Source organism: Taudactylus pleione, unplaced genomic scaffold (assembly GCF_031769625.1).
Source record: "Taudactylus pleione unplaced genomic scaffold, aTauple2 ptg000195l, whole genome shotgun sequence".
Taxonomy (NCBI): Eukaryota; Metazoa; Chordata; class Amphibia; order Anura; family Myobatrachidae; genus Taudactylus; species Taudactylus pleione.
Window position 1 is genome coordinate 7277678 of NW_028284597.1, and position 19435 is coordinate 7297112.

The window sequence follows — 19435 nt, forward strand, 5'->3', positions numbered from 1 at the left end:
AGCGGAGCGCTTAACCTCGGTATCAGACATGGCTGACTAAATTTATATATATATAAATATTTTGGGAAGTTCAGTAGCGAACAACTAGTGAACCTACAAGCATGCAACACACAGGTCCACAGATATGGTGCCGTGTAGCACGCAACTGTATGTGACAGACTTCACAAATACTTGAATTTATATAAATGAGATTAATGAAAAGCCCTTCCCACACACATCTGTCAGGGCTGTAGGGGAGAGATAGGGATAGGCATAGACTGACAGTTTAAACAGAGAGAAAAAACACAAGACAGTCAGCGATAGCAAAAGTCACATACCATGTAGAAAGTAATACTCACTGCACCTTGCCACTACAATCTACCTGCCCAGATTCAGTGTCTGGGAGGGCTATAGTGCTGTATACACTGTCCCTGCAGATGAGAGGTATACAGGGGGACCGGTCCACTCACGCGCCTGGGAGATCTGCGCTGCCACCTATTGCCAAAGATGGCAGCCGGAGAACTCAGAGGAGGTGTGGCTGTAGGAGAAGAGCAGCTCAGCGATGCCAGACCAGAGCGGAAAGGCGTGCTGAGCTGTGGAGCCGCAAACAGGGAAAGCTACCTCCCATGGCTGGCTATTAACCCCTCGACGCTGGCTTCCGCTGCCGGCAAAGTTCCCTGGTGGTCTAGTGGACGTGCGGGGTATGGGGGAGCCCGCCGCCACTGCCAGCGCCTCCAGTCTGTCCCCAGTGATCGGAAGCAGAAGACTGCATAATGCGGTGACCCGCGATCCTTACCTGTCCCCGTCGATCCGGCAGCAGTCCTGGGAGCCTGCAGAGTCCGTCTAGCACAGACTCTGGGGTCCTGCCAAGATCCCCAGATCTGTACTGGTGTTACTGCGCCGGCGGGGTGGAGGAGAGGCAGCTTGGAAGTCCTATGGACAGTCCGACACTTCCGCTCTAACAAGTTTAAAATAAAAAAACTCATAAAATAAGCTTAGGGGCTGCTAACGGTGACCTGACTCTGGCCGTGCACCAACTAAAACTGAGGTGACTGTGGCTCGGGGGCAGGGTATAGAGGAGGATGGACCCAGAGCATCCTGGTAGCTAAAGCTTTAACTGTGTGGTGCCCGTGGATCCAGATCCAGCTATTCCCCAAGGTCAACCCTGTGGACCCCCTATGGACCCTGAAGAAGAAAATAAGTTTTCTACCTCGACCTATCACAAGCCAACGGACAGGAACAGCTCCTTAGATGCAAGAAGTCATCATCCAGAACCCCTTTCTCAATTCCTATGTACGTGTGTATCGTGATTGTGAAGATGCAGTCAAACAAATCGACTTGCTATTTAATAATTACTCAGCAGGGGTTATAACCAGCGACGGCTCCTTACCTGTCTGGCCGGGGGGTCTGCAGTCCACATCATCCCTCTCCTCCCTTTGCCATCCCAGGAAACACCTCCCCTTGGGATTGCCTGCCTGGACTGTGATTAACAAAGAGTGTTTTAATGGGTCTGTTCAAGCCTGCCAGTGCACAGAATGGGGGATCACTGGTTACTGACTTGGGGCTATATTTACTACAATCCGCATACTGAATGCGGATTGTAGTGTGATATTACCGAGTGAATTCGCATTGCGAATTCAGGTAATATCACAGGGATTTACTATAAATCCCTTGCAGGGACAGAGCTTGCGATAAAGCTCTGTCCCTGCGGATCCCATCCGCAATCTAGTCGCGGTATTTTCGGAAAAAATATAGCGACTAAGAGCACGCGCATGCGCCGACCGACCACCGCTACTACCCCCCCACCGGCGCTAAGCCCCGCCCCCCGCGATCGCGGACCCCCGCGACCCCCCCTCCCCCCCCCGCGACCCCCCCTCCCTTCATTACACTTACCTGCATCCTCCTGGCCTCCGGTGGTCTTCTCCCAGCTTCCCGATCAGGTGATCTCCGATACTGCACTGGGGCCCGATCACCTGATGACTGGGCCCCAGTGCACTGTGGGAGACCAGCTGACCAGAGAGGAGCCATCACCGGAGGCCCGATCACCGGTCCCTGGATTCAGGTAAGTGAAAAAAAAAATGTTTAATTTTTTTTTTCTTTTTTTTACAGCAATCAGCTTGCGGTCTATTTAGACCACATAGCTGATTACTGGTACCGGCTCCCGCCTCTGCTCTCCCTGTTAGAGCAGAGTGGGAGCCCGGCAACCGGGGGAGACCCTGGATAACGCCACCTCCAGGTGGCGTTATTATCACAGGGCTTCCCCCGGTATTTTTTTACAATTTATTTTTAGTAACTTGCACACAGATCACATTTCCCATTACAATTATGGGAAATGTGATCTGCTTTACTAAAAATAAGTGATACTGGGGGTTGGAGTAGAATTTTACTAATTCTACTCCAATGGCCCTGTAATAAATACAGGTGAAACTAAAATAATGTGAAAAGGGTGTGAAAACACCCTTTTTCACTTTATTTTAGTAAAAATAATGTTAATAAATAGAGCCCTATGGGTGGTGGATTTTACTGGAAGGGCTGTGGCCCAGCAGCTCCTAGGTAAAATCTACCACGCACTGGTTATAATTTATTTAACCTTCATCCTGGTATTGAGTTCAGGAGAATGCAAACAATAAGAAAACGAATAAGGAAACCCCAGCATAGCAATGAACAGCAAATTAATAGTCTTAATGTGAATCTAAAATGCAAAAGCGGTGCTATCCAAGAGCAGACAGTTTCATTTGCACCTCTACTGTGTACAGCTGTGCCCCTGGATGAGGAGACATCAGGGCACATCGCTGTATAATTATGGCTCTGTGAAAACTGTTAATATTAGAATGAACCTCTATACACACCTTCCTATACCTTCTAAAATCCTTCTTATAAACCTCTAAGGATGACGCTAGTTTGCGTACGCAATCATACAATAAATAGAGACTCCAGACTCAGAACATGTGGTTCCGAAGCACAAAGTATTATTCAAGTAAAAGTACAGTCAGTTACACGCAATTGATCAAGACACAATTTAGGCGCAAAAGGAAATTATACAGACCCAAGTACATTATACATACGCAGGCGCTTCCGGACCCAGAGATAGGCATCAGCAAGAGACCCATAGTCATACAGCGTTCAGCATGAAGACTAAAAACTAACATTCAGCCACACATATTTATACCCCCCCAGAATAAACAGGACAATGGGGAAGTTTCTTGCTGATGTCATTGGTTCCCAGAGGAGAAGCATATGTTACAGCACATTTAACAGGCTGGTTCAAATAGACTCTCCCTGCCTCTAACAGCTGGGGATCTTTCTAGTTACGCCCTCTATAACATTCTAACAGTTGTTCATGAAATAAAACATTTTGTTGCTTGTAGGTTCTGTGATCCATAACTTGCGAATGCACGATGCGATCTCCACACTTATAGTACCGGAATTCTGTTGAAAGAGTACACATCAGTACGGACCCAAACACTGCTTTCGTATCATGTACAGAACCTAAGTTATCAAATATCTTTATTTCACAGCATTTAAACTAACTGAACCAACTTAAATCATATACTTTAAAGCTTATTAAACCATATGTGTGAATATGTAATGTGTGAGTATTCAGGGTTTGATATAAAGACGTATTAATGTGTGTATGAAGATGGGTGCACTTGACTCTAACATCTTAGCAGCGTGACATGCTGGGCCAGATAGTTCTACATGTCCTCTGTCAGCAGGCCCCCACGTTTCCTGTGTTCAAAGGAAAAAAAACTCTTTATTCTCCCGGTCTCTTGTGTGAAAATGCAAAATATCCCAGCTGCAAGAGACAGACCTAAGGTGACACTCTAGCCTTTGAAATCATGTCATTGCAGGAAGCTTGCTAATGTATTCTAGCCGGACCACCCGTAGTGAGGGCAAACACTATCCAGGAAGCTTATCTACACAAGCCAGTTGTCACCTGGCCACTTGCTCTAATGCAATACTGTAAAGCCATTTCTGGAATATATCCTTTATAATATGTAAAGTAATGAAATAGGCTTTTGGTGAATCGCCATAACCTATGGTGATGGTCACAGATGCATTCGCATGATCCTAATGGTATTATCGCCACATGTACTAAAATGTGAGTTTATCTAAAATGGCACTTAGGCGGCCATTTCGCAAAATGGCGTCTTGCGGCCAGTCGCAAGATGGTGTCGCTGCGATTCAATTTTAAACTGATCTTGTCTCAGCCAATAATCCAGCTTCGACAAAACAGACGCTGCTGAAGGGTGAGCTTGCTGCTCAACTATGTTGACAAAGCCACGGTATGGTCTGGACATAAAACTCACTGTAATTATGCAGTTTTAGCCGGCAAGCAGAGCTACTTACTTTCACCTTTGGCCAATATCTAAGGTAACGGGTCCAGTTGTATAAGCTAAAGCAGACACAGAACACAGTCAGGACAAATTTCTGCCAACATAAATGAAATTTTCTATTGGTCAGTGAAATGTAAATAGTTTCCCCCTTCATAGGATCTTGGTTTAATAGCAGTTTGTTGTAAGGGGTTTCAGTTTATTAGGATTAAATAAAAATCTCACACAGAGCCTCAGAGATAATGATTTAGGTAATTGCTATAATGGATTTCAAAAACTATAATTTAATGTTTTACTCAAATGGATTTTTGCTACCTGTGTGCCACAGACTTAAGGTGGGTACAGAAATATCGGTAAATGCATACACACTTCCTGATGCCGGCAACGATGAACGACGGCGGGAGGGGGGAGCAGGGCCCAGCTGCATTCGGCAGCATGGCATCGCTAACAATATATCCCCAGATTGTACTGCACATAAAGACGACTGGGGATATCGTTAATAACTCGCAGGATTGCTTAACAATATATCACGTACACACTAGACTATTAAACAAAATTTGTCATAACGATGTAACATTATCGGCAATATCGTTTAAAAAATTGTCTAGCGTGTACGCACCCTTACCGTAGTGAGAAAATTATATGACACTTAATATTTACACACTGTACATAGATAATCAGTGCTACATTGGTTTTCTATAGTTTTCTGCTGCTACTTGACCAGCACATTACATCACTTTTTGAATTACCTAGATGTTATCAGTAGCTCATTAGCATAAGTAACGCATCACAGACATCATTCCGTGTCACAATGCCCATTGTACGCAGAGCATCTCTGACAATAGCCTCCTGGACTCAGTTGCTGCCTAGTCTACAAACGGGCAGCTTCTTTCACAAAGTGCTGAAAACGGATTGTACCTATCTGATTGCCTGCTGCAGTCAGAGTGACCACAGACCACAGACCGAATCCGAATTTGCTTCCTGCAGACATTTCTGCTTGCAGGTACCATGGATTAAGAATAGGAATGTGGAATTGTATCCCACTCCGATGCTGCCGCAAGGCAGGTCAAGCTAAGGAAGATGCATCAGATGGGACCCATCGCGCTGCTGTTGAGAACAGCGAGACTGGAAGATCAGTTGAAAGACATTCGCTCATCTGGCGCTTAAGGCGATTTATGACTAAAAGGAGACAACGCAGAAGCGGTGAAACCAATGTTACCCACCACATCAGAGAAAGTATGAAGCATTCTCTATCCTGTGTGGATTTAACAACCTTCACACAGGCCTCACCCAATACTTTTGCTAAGAAGCCTGCGTCTAATGTCTTTGAGTCAGCTGAAGACCAGAAAGTGTGCACGAGTCCAAAATGCACAATGATGCTGGCATCCACCAGCGGGCTCCTGAATTGTTTTGCAGAGTTCATCTGTAGAAGGTGTCACCAGCTGAACAATCTGTCACTTACAGATATAATTGTATGGATAACAAGTATAGACATGTCTCTCACTGGATACTGGCAGGAAGAAGGCTTCATCAATCCGACCAATGTAGTGTTCCTCTACATGCTCTGCCGAGAGTTCGTTCTATCAGAGTTGGACAGTGAGCAAGAATTTCTGGCATTTCTATCCACATGTCTTTATATATCCCATGCCTACATGGGTAGTGAGACCTCCTATCCAATGAAGCCATTCTTAGTGCAAAGCTCGAGGGAAGACTTTTGGAACTGTTGCCTCTACTTTATTGATTTCATGAGCGCAAAGATGCTGTGCTTCCATGCTGACCACCATTTTTTCATCCAGACCTTTGTCGATCTCATAGCTGAGGGTGGACAGGAGAGCACATAGACAGCCTACCATCAAACTCCACCATCAGTTCCAGGATCATCGCCGACACAGCAAGCATCACCATTGGCTCCAGGCTGTGTGCCATCACAAACATCAGGTACCGGCTATGCAATGACACAGCAAGTTCCACCATCAGTTCCAGGATGTTCGCTGAAACTGCAAGTTCCACCATCAGTTCCAGTATTAATAATAATCGTTGCATTTACAATAAAATGTTTTTGTTTTTTTTCTATAAAATTGGTTGGTGTATTATTTTGCTTGATAGGTCTCATAAGGACAGAGGGCCTGATTCAGACCCGCTCGCGAGCGCTTAGCGCTTGCAAGCGGGTCAATGTTTGCCAAGTGTGCATGCGCCCGATGGAGGCGGCTCCGTCGTGCGCATGCGCGAGACCCGAATAGCGATGGCCAAGCCGTCGCTATGGGTCTCGCACCAAAGGGGGTGTGCTGTCGATGGTGCCATGGGTGTGGCTGCCCAGACAGAGGCGTTCCCATGGAAACACCTACCGTCTGTGGCCGGTCCCACTGACATCACTAGTGATGTCAGTGGGAGTGCTTTTGGCTGTGATAGAGCCAAAAGCACTCCAGGGCTTGCGGCAGATGAGACCCTACCACAGGGTCTCGTCGCAAGCCCGATGGTCGCGATGGTCTTGACAATCGCGACCATCATTTTGGCCGCTCGCTATAGCTGTGGGTGGTCACCCACAGCTATGCGAGCGGCCAGGAGGCCGCTCTTAAATTCAGAGGGATGGCTCTGTCAGAGCGTCCGGCTCTGAATCAGGGCCAGAGTTCACTTAGTCAATATTTTGTGATTTTCTCACTGCAACAATGCTCTGCAGTCAGGTGCATAAATATTGGGGCATTGACAGAATTTTCATATTTTGGCCTCTATTCTCCACCACAATGGCTTTGAAATGAAACAAGCAAGATGTGCTTTAACTGCAGACTTTCAGATTTAATTTGAGGGTAATTACACCCAAATCAGGTGAACGGTGTAGGAATTACAACGCTTTCTATATGTGCCTCCCACTTTTTAAGGCGCCAAAAGTAATGGGACCAACTAAACAATCCTAAATCTAACTTTCACTTTTTAATACTTTGTTGCAAATCCTTTGCAGGCAATTACAGCATGAAGTCTGGAATGCATAGACATCACCAGACGCTGGGTTTCATCCCTGGTGATGCTCTGCCAGGCCTCTACTGCAAAAGTCTTCAGTTCCTGCTTGTTCTTGGGGCATTTTCCCTTCAGTTTTATCTTCATCAAGTGAAAAACATTCTCAATTGGATTCAGGTCAGGGGATTGACTTGGCCATTGCATAACATTCCACTTTTTAGCCTTAAAAAACTCTTTGGATGCTTTTGCAGTGTGCTTCGGGTCATTGTCCATCTGCACTATGAAGCGCCGTCCAATGAGTTCTGAAGCATTTGACTGATTATGGGCATATAATATAGCCGGAAACTGTTCAGAATTCATTCTGCTGCTTTTGTCAGCAGTCACATCATCAATAAATACAAGGGAACCAGTTCCATTGGCAGCCATACATGCCCACGCCATGACACTATGACCACCATGCTTCACTGATGAAGTGGTATGTTTTGGATCATGAGCAGTTCCTTTCCTTCTCCGTTCTCTTCTCTTCCCATCACTCTGGTACAAGTTGATCTTTGTCTCATCTGTCCATAGGATGTTGTTCCAGAACTGCAATGGCTTTTTTAGATGTTGTTTGGCAAACTCTAATCTGGTCTTCCTGTTTTTGAGGCTCACGAATGGTTTACATCTTGTTGTGAACCCTCTATATTCACTCTTGTGAAGTCTTCTCTTGATTGTTGACTTTGACACATATACACCTACCTCCTGGAGAGTGTTATTGATTTGGTCAACTGTTGTGAAGGGGTTTTTCTTCACCAGGGAACTAATTCTTCTGTCATCCACCACAGTTGTTTTCCGTGGTCTTCCGGGTCTTTTGGTGTTGCTGAGCTCTCCGATGATTTCTTTCTTTTTAAGAATGTTCCAAACAGTTGATTTGGCCACACCTAATGTTTTTGCTATCTCTCTGATGGGTTTGTTTTGATTTTTCAGCCTAATGATGGCTTGCTTCACTGATAGTGACAGCTCTTTGGATCTCATATTGAGAGTCGACAGCAACTGATTCTAAATGCAAATGTCACACCTAGAATCAACTCCAGACCTTTTACTTGCTTAATTGATAATGAAATAACGAGGGAATAGCCCACACCTGTCCATGAAATAGCTTTTGATTTGATAGTCCCATTACTTTTGGCCCCTTAAAAAGTGGGAGGCACATATAGAAACCGTTGTAATTCCTACACCGTTCACCTGATTTGGGTGTAATTACCCTCAAATTAAATCTGAAAGTCTGCAGTTAAGCACATCTTGTTTGTTTCATTTCAAAGCCATTGTGGTGGTGAATAGAGGCCAAAATATGAAAATTCTGTCAATGTCCCAATATTTATGCACCTGACTGTATATGTATATACACCCATTATGCGTGTATATATATATATATATATATCTGTATATCTTGCTTTATACATACACACACACTGTCACTGTGTATGTGTATATATATATATATATATATATATATTTTAATATATATATGTATATACTATATATATATATATATATATATATATATATGTGTATATCTCTCTATAATATACAGGGCTGGTGCTACCATTAGGCAGCTGCCTAGGGGCGCCGACCACTGGAGGACGCAACAGCGGGCTGCCAGCGACAGGCCAAAGTCTGGTAACTAGCAGCCTAAGACCCGCTCAATGAAATTGTAATGTTGTACTTCCACTTGTCCACCCACCGACGGTTCAAGTACCGCCGGGCATAATACTTGTGGAGCAGTGGAAGGCTTCATAAGCCCTCAGTGCACTGCGCACAGTTATAGGGCTCCTTATGAGTGCCACATGACGTCACTCGAGCACCACTACTCCTACCATGATGCCCAAAGCCAGCAACTATCTGAGCTCCATGAAGGTAGTGAGGGGCTGCTGGTGTCCGTTATAGTGACTGAATTGTGCAGCAGCTACTGCTGCTATTCGGGGACAGGCTAATGCTGTTTAGGAACCTGGTGTCCGTGTCTGTGTCCTGGAGCCTGAGTGCAATGCCTCTAAAAGGTATGCTCCATCTGGGAGTTCTCTGATACTGACCAAAGATTTTAAAAGTTGTATTGTGATATATAGGGATATATGTATGTATATCTTGCAGCTACAGCAGCTATACTAGTTGACGTTTCAGTTATCTACTGTCTTTAGGATATATCTGGTTAAATAAATAACTGGAACATTGACTACTATAGCCGTTATAGCTGTGTAAGTTATTTCCATATTTCCTTATTTCCTAGACCATTGAACTATATATATATATATTAGGGGTGAGCGGGTTCGGATTTCTGAAATCCGAACCCCCCCGAGCCCCCCCGATCCGAGTCCGATCCGAGTCAGGCTCGACTTTTCCCGCCTGACTCGGATCTGAAATCGAGGCAAAACGTCATCTTCCCGCCTTCCGAGTCTCGCGGGTTTTGGATCCTATATAAGGTACACACGTCGGCGCCATTTTCTCACTCGGCTGTGGACAGTGAAGAGGGAGGGTGGGAGTTAGGGCTGTGTAGTGTAGTGTAGTGTAGTGCTGCTGTTGTCCACTACTTCAAAGTCCATAGGGGCTGGCTGTGTTGTGCTGTGCTGCTGTTGTTAATAGGGGCTGTGTCCACTACTTCAAAGTCCATAGGGGCTGGCTGGACTGTGTTGTGCAGTCAGTTCTCCATAGGGGCTGTGTCCACTCCAAAGTACTGTGCAGTGTCCCAGTCCTAAAGGGGTGCTGAAGTGTTGTCCAGGGGGTGCTCTGTCCATCAGGGGTGCTCCCCCCAAGTGCTAAAAAAATAATATATTTTCTGTGTTTGTGAATTGTGTGCGCAGTAGCCGCACGTGCATCAACAAAGTAGTGCCAAGCGTGCGCCTGTGTCATAAGTAAAGGGCCGGCTGGCTTGACCGTTAAGGGTGCTGTAACCCCCGAAAGTACACTCCAGTCCAAACCAAAAAAAAAATAATTTTCTGTGTTTGTGAATTGTGTGCGCAGTAGCCGCACGTGCATCAACAAAGTAGTGCCAAGCGTGCGCCTGTGTCATAAGTAAAGGGCCGGCTGGCTTGACCGTTAAGGGTGCTGTAACCCCCGAAAGTACACTCCAGTCCAAACCAAAAAAAAAATTATTTTCTGTGTTTGTGAATTGTGTGCGCAGTAGCCGCACGTGCATCAACAAAGTAGTGCCAAGCGTGCGCCTGTGTCATAAGTAAAGGGCCGGCTGGCTTGACCGTTAAGGGTGCTGTAACCCCCGAAAGTACACTCCAGTCCAAACCAAAAAAAAAATTATTTTCTGTGTTTGTGAATTGTGTGCGCAGTAGCCGCATATGCATCAACAAAGTAGTGCCAAGCGTGCGCCTGTGTCATAAGTAAAGGGCCGGCTGGCTTGACCATTAAAGGGTGCTGTAACCCCCAAAGTACACTCCAGTCCAAACCAAAAAAAAAATTATTTTCTGTGTTTGTGAATTGTGTGCGCAGTAGCTGCACGTTCATCAACAAAGTAGTGCCAAGCGTGCGCCTGTGTCATAAGTAAAGGGCCGGCTGGCTTGACCGTTAAGGGTGCTGTAACCCCCGAAAGTACACTCCAGTCCAAACCAAAAAAAAAATTATTTTCTGTGTTTGTGAATTGTGTGCGCAGTAGCCGCACGTGCATCAACAAAGTAGTGCCAAGCGTGCGCCTGTGTCATAAGTAAAGGGCCGGCTGGCTAGACCGTTAAAGGGTGCTGTATCCCCCGAAAGTACACTCCAGTCCAAACCAAAAAAAAAATTATTTTCTGTGTTTGTGAATTGTGTGCGCAGTAGCCGCACGTGCATCAACAAAGTAGTGCCAAGCGTGCGCCTGTGTCATAAGTAAAGGGCCGGCTGGCTTGACCGTTAAGGGTGCTGTAACCCCCGAAAGTACACTCCAGTCCAAACCAAAAAAAAAATTATTTTCTGTGTTTGTGAATTGTGTGCGCAGTAGCCGCACGTGCATCAACAAAGTAGTGCCAAGCGTGCGCCTGTGTCATAAGTAAAGGGCCGGCTGGCTAGACCGTTAAAGGGTGCTGTATCCCCCGAAAGTACACTCCAGTCCAAACCAAAAAAAAAATTATTTTCTGTGTTTGTGAATTGTGTGCGCAATAGCCGCACGTGCATCAACAAAGTAGTGCCAAGCGTGCGCCTGTGTCATAAGTAAAGGGCCGGCTGGCTTGACCGTTAAGGGTGCTGTAACCCCCGTAAGTACACTCCAGTCCAAACCAAAAAAAAAATTATTTTCTGTGTTTGTGAATTGTGTGCGCAGTAGCCGCATATGCATCAACAAAGTAGTGCCAAGCGTGCGCCTGTGTCATAAGTAAAGGGCCGGCTGGCTTGACCGTTAAAGGGTTCTGTAACCCCCAAAGTACACTCCAAACCAAAAAAATATATATTTTCTGTGTTTGTGACTTGTGTGCACTGTGGCTGCACGTGCATCAACAAAGGAGCAGCGCCAAGCGTGCGCCTGTGTCCCATAAGTAAAGAGCCGGCTGGCTCATTTCTTAAAGGGTGGTGTAACCCACAAAGTGCACTACTCTCCAGCAAAAATAAAAAAATATTTTCTGTGTTTGTGTGCGCTTTAGCCGCACGTATATATATCAATATAACATAAATGGAGGACCAAACTTTCTCCGATAAAAATAAAATAGGGAAAGATCAAGAACCACTTCCTCCTAGTGCTGTTGCTGCTGCTGGGAGTTGTTCATCATCCCAGAGAGGAAGTAGGAACATCACTACTTTTACTAAACAATTGACCCTCCAACAGTCCCTAGCGATGAGGATGAAGTACGACAGCAGTCATCCTGAAGCAAAACGTATAACTGAGGCCTTGACTGCTATGTTGGTGTTAGACGTGCGTCCGGTATCCGACATTAGTGCAGTGGGATTTAGACAATTGATGGAGGTAGTGTGTCCTCGGTTCCAAATCCCGTCTAGATTCCACCTGCATCCTCAAAGCAGCAGCGACAAGCGTGCGTCTGTCTGTTAAAGGGTGGTGACACCCTCAAAGTGTGCTACACAAACAATTAAAATATTGTTCTTTTTTTTTCTGTCTTTGTGAATTGTGTGGGCTGTAGCCGCACCTGCATCCTTAAAGCAGCAGCGACAAGCGTGCGTCTGTCTGTTAAAGGGTGGTGACACCCTCACAGTGTGCTACACAAACAATTAAAATATTGTTCTTTTTTTTTCGGTCTTTGTGAAATGTGTGGGCTGTAGCCGCACCTGCATCCTTAAAGCAGCAGCGACAAGCGTACGTCTGTCTGTTAAAGGGTGGTGTAACTCTCAAAGTGCTCCAAAAAATAAAAAACTATTTTTTTAATGTGTTTGTGACTTGTGTGCGATGTAGCCGCACTTGCATCTTTAAAGCAGCAGCGACAAGCGTGCGTCTGTCTGTTAAAGGGTGGTGACACCCTCGAAGTGTGCTACACAAACAATAAAAATATTCTTCTTCTTTTTTCTGTCTTTGTGAATTGTGTGGGCTGTAGCCGCACCTACATCCTTAAAGCAGCAGCGACAAGCGTGCGTCTGTCTGTTAAAGGGTGGTGAACCCTCAAAGTGTGCTACACAAACAATTAAAATATTGTTCTTTTTTTTTCTGTCTTTGTGAATTGTGTGGGCTGTAGCCGCACCTGCATCCTTAAAGCAGCAGCGACAAGCGTGCATCTGTCTGTTAAAGGGTGGTGACACCCTCACAGTGTGCTACACAAACAATAAAAATATTCTTCTTTTTTTTTCTGTCTATGTGAATTGTGTGGGCTGTAGCCGCACCTGCATCCTTAAAGCAGCAGCGACAAGCGTGCGTCTGTCTGTTAAAGGGTGGTGACACCTCAAAGTGTTCTACAGAAACAATTAAAATATTGTTCTTTTTTTTTCGGTCTTTGTGAAATGTGTGGGCTGTAGCCGCACCTGCATCCTTAAAGCAGCAGCGACAAGCGTGCGTCTGTCTGTTAAAGGGTGGTGTAACTCTCAAAGTGCTCCAAAAAATAAAAAACTATTTTTTTAATGTGTTTGTGACTTGTGTGCGATGTAGCCGCACTTGCATCCTCAAAGCAGCAGCGACAAGCGTGCGTCTGTCTGTTAAAGGGTGGTGACACCCTCAAAGTGTGCTACACAAACAATAAAAATATTCTTCTTTTTTCTGTCTTTGTGAATTGTGTGGGCTGTAGCCGCACCTGCATCCTTAAAGCAGCAGCGACAAGCGTGCGTCTGTCTGTTAAAGGGTGGTGACACCTCAAAGTGTTCTACAGAAACAATTAAAATATTGTTCTTTTTTTTTCGGTCTTTGTGAAATGTGTGGGCTGTAGCCGCACCTGCATCCTTAAAGCAGCAGCGACAAGCGTGCGTCTGTCTGTTAAAGGGTGGTGTAACTCTCAAAGTGCTCCAAAAAATAAAAAACTATTTTTTTAATGTGTTTGTGACTTGTGTGCGATGTAGCCGCACTTGCATCCTCAAAGCAGCAGCGACAAGCGTGCGTCTGTCTGTTAAAGGGTGGTGACACCCTCAAAGTGTGCTACACAAACAATAAAAATATTCTTCTTTTTTCTGTCTTTGTGAATTGTGTGGGCTGTAGCCGCACCTGCATCCTTAAAGCAGCAGCGACAAGCGTGCGTCTGTCTGTTAAAGGGTGGTGACACCCTCAAAGTGTGCTACACAAACAATTAAAATATTCTTCTTCTTTTTTCTGTCTTTGTGAATTGTGTGGGCTGTAGCCGCACTTGCATCCTCAAAGCAGCAGCGACAAGCGTGCGTCTGACTGTTAAAGGGTGGTGTAACCCTCAAAGTGTGCTCCACAAACAATAAAAATATTCTTTTTTTTTTTCTGTCTTTGTGAATTGTGTGGGCTGTAGCCGCACTTGAATCCTCAAAGCAGCAGCGACAAGCGTGCGTCTGTCTGTTAAAGGATTACATCAGTGACAGAATCCAAGTAGGCATGTCAGACAGTCCGTACCTGTACTGGCAGGAAAAAGAAGCAATTTGGAGGTCCCTGTACAAACTGGCTCTATTTTACCTGAGTTGCCCCCCCTCCAGTGTGTACTCCGAAAGAGTGTTTAGTGCAGCCGGGAACCTTGTCAGCGAAAGGCGTAGGAGGTTGCTTCCACAAAATGTGGAGAAGATGATGTTCATAAAATGAATTATCAACTCTTCCAGGGAGACCAGCCTCCAGAACGTACAGAGGGACCTGTGGTTCCTGCAGGGACGAATTAATACTCTGTGAGGATGAGGATGTACACACTGAAGAGGGTGAGGAATCGGTGGATGTGGAGGATGAGGATGACATCTTGCCTCCGTAGAGCCAGTTTGTGCAGGGACAGATAAATTGCCAGCTTGTTTTGTGGGGGCCCAAACGAACCAATCATTTCAGCCACAGTTGTGTGGCAGACCCTGGCGCTGAAATGATTGGTTTGTTAAAGTGTGCATGTCCTGTTTATACAACATAAGGGTGGGTGGGAGGGCCCAAGGACAATTCCATCTTGCACCTCTTTTTTTTCTTTGCATTATGTACAGTTTGGGGCCTAGTTTTTCAATGCCATCCTGTCTGCCACTGCAGTTTCATGCCTAGATGGGTCACGTGTTTGTGCCGCCCACTCGTGTCGCTTAGCATAGTCATCCAGCTACCTCGGTGCAACCTTTTGGACATAAAAACACTATTGTGAGGTGTGAGGTATTCAGAATAGACTGGAAATGAGTGGAAATTAAGGTTATTGAGGTTAATAATAGCATAGGAGCAGAAAAACCTACAAATTCTGTGATTTTAGCTGTTTTTATGCTTTTTTAAAAAAAATACAGATCCAAAACACAAAACCCAGAACCCAAAACACGGAAGGGTGGTTTTGGCAAAACCAATCCAGATCCAAAACACGAAGAAAGATCCAGATCCAAAACCAAAACACAAAAAGTGGCCGGTGCACACCCCTAATATATATATATATATATACATACACCACTGTTGGCGGCACTAAGGTAATAAAACAGCTCTTGACACAGAAGTATTCCAACGTATCGAAATTTACTACCTGTGGCAAGTGCTGTTTTATTACCTGACTGCCGCCAACAGTGGTGTATATGGTGGATTACATATGACGGGGTTCTCTCGGAAGGCATCAGGATATTGAAATCCATGTTGCACAGTAAGTGCCACCTTACTGCATTTTGTGTGTGTGTGTATATATATATATAGAAATGTATATATATATATATATATATATATATATATATATATTAGGGGTGTGCACCGCCACTTTTCGTGTTTTGGTTTTGGATCTGGATCTTTCTTCGTGTTTTGGATCTGGATTGGTTTTGCCAAAACCACCCTTCCGTGTTTTGGGTTCTGGGTTTTGTGTTTTGGATCTGTATTTTTTTTTAAAAAGCATAAAAACAGCTATAATCACAGAATTTGTGGGTTTTTCTGCTCCTATGCTATTATTAACCTCAATAACCTTAATTTCCACTCATTTCCAGTCTATTCTGAGCACTGAACACCTCACAATAGTGTTTTTATGTCCAAAAGGTTGCATCGAGATAGCTGGATGACTATGCTAAGCGACACGAGTGGGCGGCACAAACATGTGGCCCATCTAGGAGTGACACTGCAGTGGCAGACAGGATGGCAGTTTGAAAAACTAGGCCCCAAACAGTACATATTGCAAAGAAAAAAAAGAGGTGCAAGATGGAATTGTCCTTGGGCCCTCCCACCCACCCTTATGTTGTATAAACAGGACATGCACACTTTAACAAACCAATCATTTCAGCGCCAGGGTCTGCCACACGACTGTGGCTGAAATGATTGGTTCATTTGGGTCCCCACAAAACAAGCTGGCAATTAATCTGTCCGTGCACAAACTGGCTCTACAGAGGCAAGATGTCGTCCTCATCCTCCTCATCCACTGATTCCTCACCCTCTTCAGTGTTGTGTACATCCTCATCCTCACAGAGTATTAATTTGTCCCCGCTGGAATCCACCACCACAGGTCCCTCTGTACGTTCTGGAGGCTGGTCTCCCTGGAAGAGTTGATAATTCATTTTTATGAACATCATCTTCTCCACATTTTGTGGAAGCAACGTCCTACGCCTTTCGCTGACAAGGTTCCCGGCTGCACTAAACACTCTTTCCGAGTACACACTGGAGGGGGGGCAACTCAGGTAAAATAGAGCCAGTTTGTACAGGGGCCTCCAAATTGCCTCTTTTTCCTGCCAGTACAGGTACGGACTGTCTGACATGCCTACTTGGATGCTGTCACCGATGTAATCCTCCACCATTCTGTCAATGGTGACAGTATCATATGCAATAACAGTAGACTTGTCAGAAATTGTTGGCACGTCCTTCAGTCCAGACCAGATGTCCAAACCGGCCCTTGACTTATGACACATGCGCACGTTTGGCGCTGCTGCTGTGTTGATGCACGTGCGGGTCCTGCGCATACATTTCGCACACAGACACAGAAAAAAAGGATTGTTTATTTTTTGTGGAGTGCACTTTGGGGGTTACACCACCCTTTAACAGACTTATGGGACACAGGCGCACGCTTGGCACTGCTCCTTTGTTGATGCACGTACAGTGCACACAATTCACAAACACAGAAGAAAATGTTTTATTTTTGTTGGAGTGCACTTTGGGGGTTACACCACCCTTTAACAGACAGATGCTTGCTTGTCACTGCTGCTTTGAGGATGCAGGTGCAGCTACAGCCCACACAATTCACAAAGACAGAAAAAAAAAGAATTTTTTATTTCTTGTGGAGCGCACTTTGAATGTTACACCACCTTTTAACAGACAGACACACGCTTGTCGCTGCTGCTTTGAGGATGCAGGTGTGGCTACTGCGCATACATTTCACATACAAACACAGAAAAAAAGAAGATTATTTTATTTTGGTTGGAGCACACTTTGGGGGTTACACCACCCTTTAACAGACAGACACACACTTGTCACTGCTGCTTTGAGGATGCAGGTGCGGCTACAGCCCACACAATTCACAAAGACAGAAAAAAAAAGAAGAATTTTTATTTTTTTTGGAGTGTACTTTGGGGGTTACAGCACCCTTTAACGGACAAGCCATCCGGCCCTTTACTTATGACACAGGCGCACGCTTGGCACTGCTCCTTTGTTGATGCACGTGCAGCCACAGTGCACACAATTCACAAACACAGAAAATAATTTTTTTATTTTGTTTGGAGTGCACTTTGGGAGACACAGCACCTTTTAACGGTCAAGGCAGCCGGCCCTTTACTTATGACACATGCGCACGCTTGGCGTTACTTTGTTGATGCACGTGCCGCTACTGCGCACACAATTCACAAACACAGAAGAAAAAATTATTTTTTTTTGGAGTGCACTTTGGGGGAGCACCCCTGATGCACAGACCCCCTGGACAACACTACAGTACCCCTCTAGGACTACAGCCTTTATGGGACACTGCACAACACAGTCCAGCCAGCCCCTATAGACTTTGGAGTGGACACAGCCCCTATGGACAACTGACTGCACAACACAGCCCAGCCAGCCCCTATGGACAACAGCAGCACAACACAGCCCAGTCAGCCCCTATGGACTGAGTGGTCACAGCCCCTATGAACAACAGCAGCACAACACAGCCCAGCCAGCCCTAGCTACCACCCTCCCTCTTCACTGTCCACAGCCGGAGTGAGAAATAGCGCTGACGCAGGGACCTCTTATAGAATCCAAAACCCGCGAGATCCGGAAGGAGGGATGATGTTTTGCCTCGATTTCAGTTCCGAGTCACGCGGGAAAAGTCGAGCCTGACTCGGATACGACTCAGATCGGGGGGGTTCGGATTTCAGAAATCCGAACCCGCTCATCCCTAATATATATATATATATATGTTATATTTATATATGTTATATTTATATGTGTGTGTGTATATTCCCCTACATCACTAGCCATCCCACCTCCTCCCCCGCTGTGCTGGTCTCATCCCCCGTGGCGGTACACAATAGGCCTTTCATCAATTTCAGCTCCAGGACCATGTGGACCTTAATCTGGCACTGCTGTTAGGTATCACACATGTGATGCCCTGAAAGTTTCTATAGTGATGCACCACTAGCACCAGGTTCAGGTTTGTTTGGTAGGCTTTGTTGTGGCCGATCTCCCCGTCGTCGAGGTAGGACACACCGTGACAGAGAGGCAAGCCTTAGCGATACCTCCTTTTTCAGACACAGTGACCAGTCAGGAAGGAAGGTACAATGCAATTTTATTATTGCAAATAGATAAACAACAGTTGATATAAAATGTAAATAATAGACAGAATAAAATCTTGCAAATTTCAATACCAAGATAATTACTTAACCCCTCTCTGTCCTCTACCAGTGACCTCAGCTGGCAAATGATGGTCAACAAAAAAATAAGAGATATGGTAAGAACTTACCTTTGTTATCTCTATTTCTACGAAGTCCATAGGGTTCCACAGGATACCTTGGGGGTATGGGTGGATGGCGGCAGTCATCCGGGCACCTCAGAGTTCAGTTTTGCAACTCTCAGGATGCACTGGGGTCCCTCTCCTCTAACCCACCACCGAGCCAAGGCACCTTCAGTTTTGTAACAAGCCATAGTCTGACTGAACCTGCACGGACGTTCCGTGAAGTATAAGTCTGGCTTGCTAGAAGGCCATGAAGAACGCCCACATTTCCAATATGTTGATTGGTAGGGCATGCTATCCTCCGACCCTGAAAGAGTGTGGACTTGTGACTGCGCCCCAACCCCGGAGACTGGCATCCGCCGGGGGTGCTTGGGGGCTACCCGAAAATCTTGTGAGCTGGGAGAGTAGGCAAGTGTGACATACAATGACAATGATGCCTGCAGTAACCATTCCCACGGACTTACTCCACTTTGTCCTAGTCCTATACAGACTCCTACTCCAGTCCTAATGGCGCCCTTATTGTACCCTGATGGTGTGCTAATGGCATTTTTTAAAACACATGCTACAGCCCTCAGTCCCACACCCTATCCCTCCGCTCTTTTGTGTGAACTGGTGCCGGATCACGAGGGAGGGACATCCGAGATCCGATATTAGGAAGATGATGGTTTCCCTCGTATTTGAACTTTGTGGGAAGACCGGATCCGGGACTCGGATTAACTCGTAACCCTTAAGTTTGGGTATGATCAGATTTTAGTAAACCCAACCTGCACATCTCTAAGTATAAGTAAT

At 45.5% G+C, this 19435-nt stretch overlaps 1 protein-coding gene across 1 annotated transcript; it reads left to right on the forward strand.

The window, feature by feature from the left end:
- The first annotated feature begins 486 nt into the window (after positions 1-486).
- LOC148518959 (cyclin-dependent kinase 5 activator 1-like) lies at positions 487-6154 on the forward strand. The gene is made up of 2 exons (XM_088476796.1): positions 487-680; positions 5317-6154. Exons 1-2 carry the CDS (start codon positions 487-489, stop codon positions 6152-6154), a joined length of 1032 nt encoding a protein of 343 aa, XP_088332922.1.
- Positions 6155-19435: the final 13281 nt, after the last annotated feature.

Coding starts and splice junctions, on each gene's coding strand:
- LOC148518959 (XM_088476796.1), top strand. CDS start 487: ATGGCAGCCGGAGAACTCAGAGGAGGTGTGGCTGTAGGAGAAGAGCAG. Junction 681..5,316: donor TGGTCTAGTGGACGTGCGGG/GTATGGGGGAGC, acceptor TTCTGCTTGCAG/GTACCATGGATTAAGAATAG.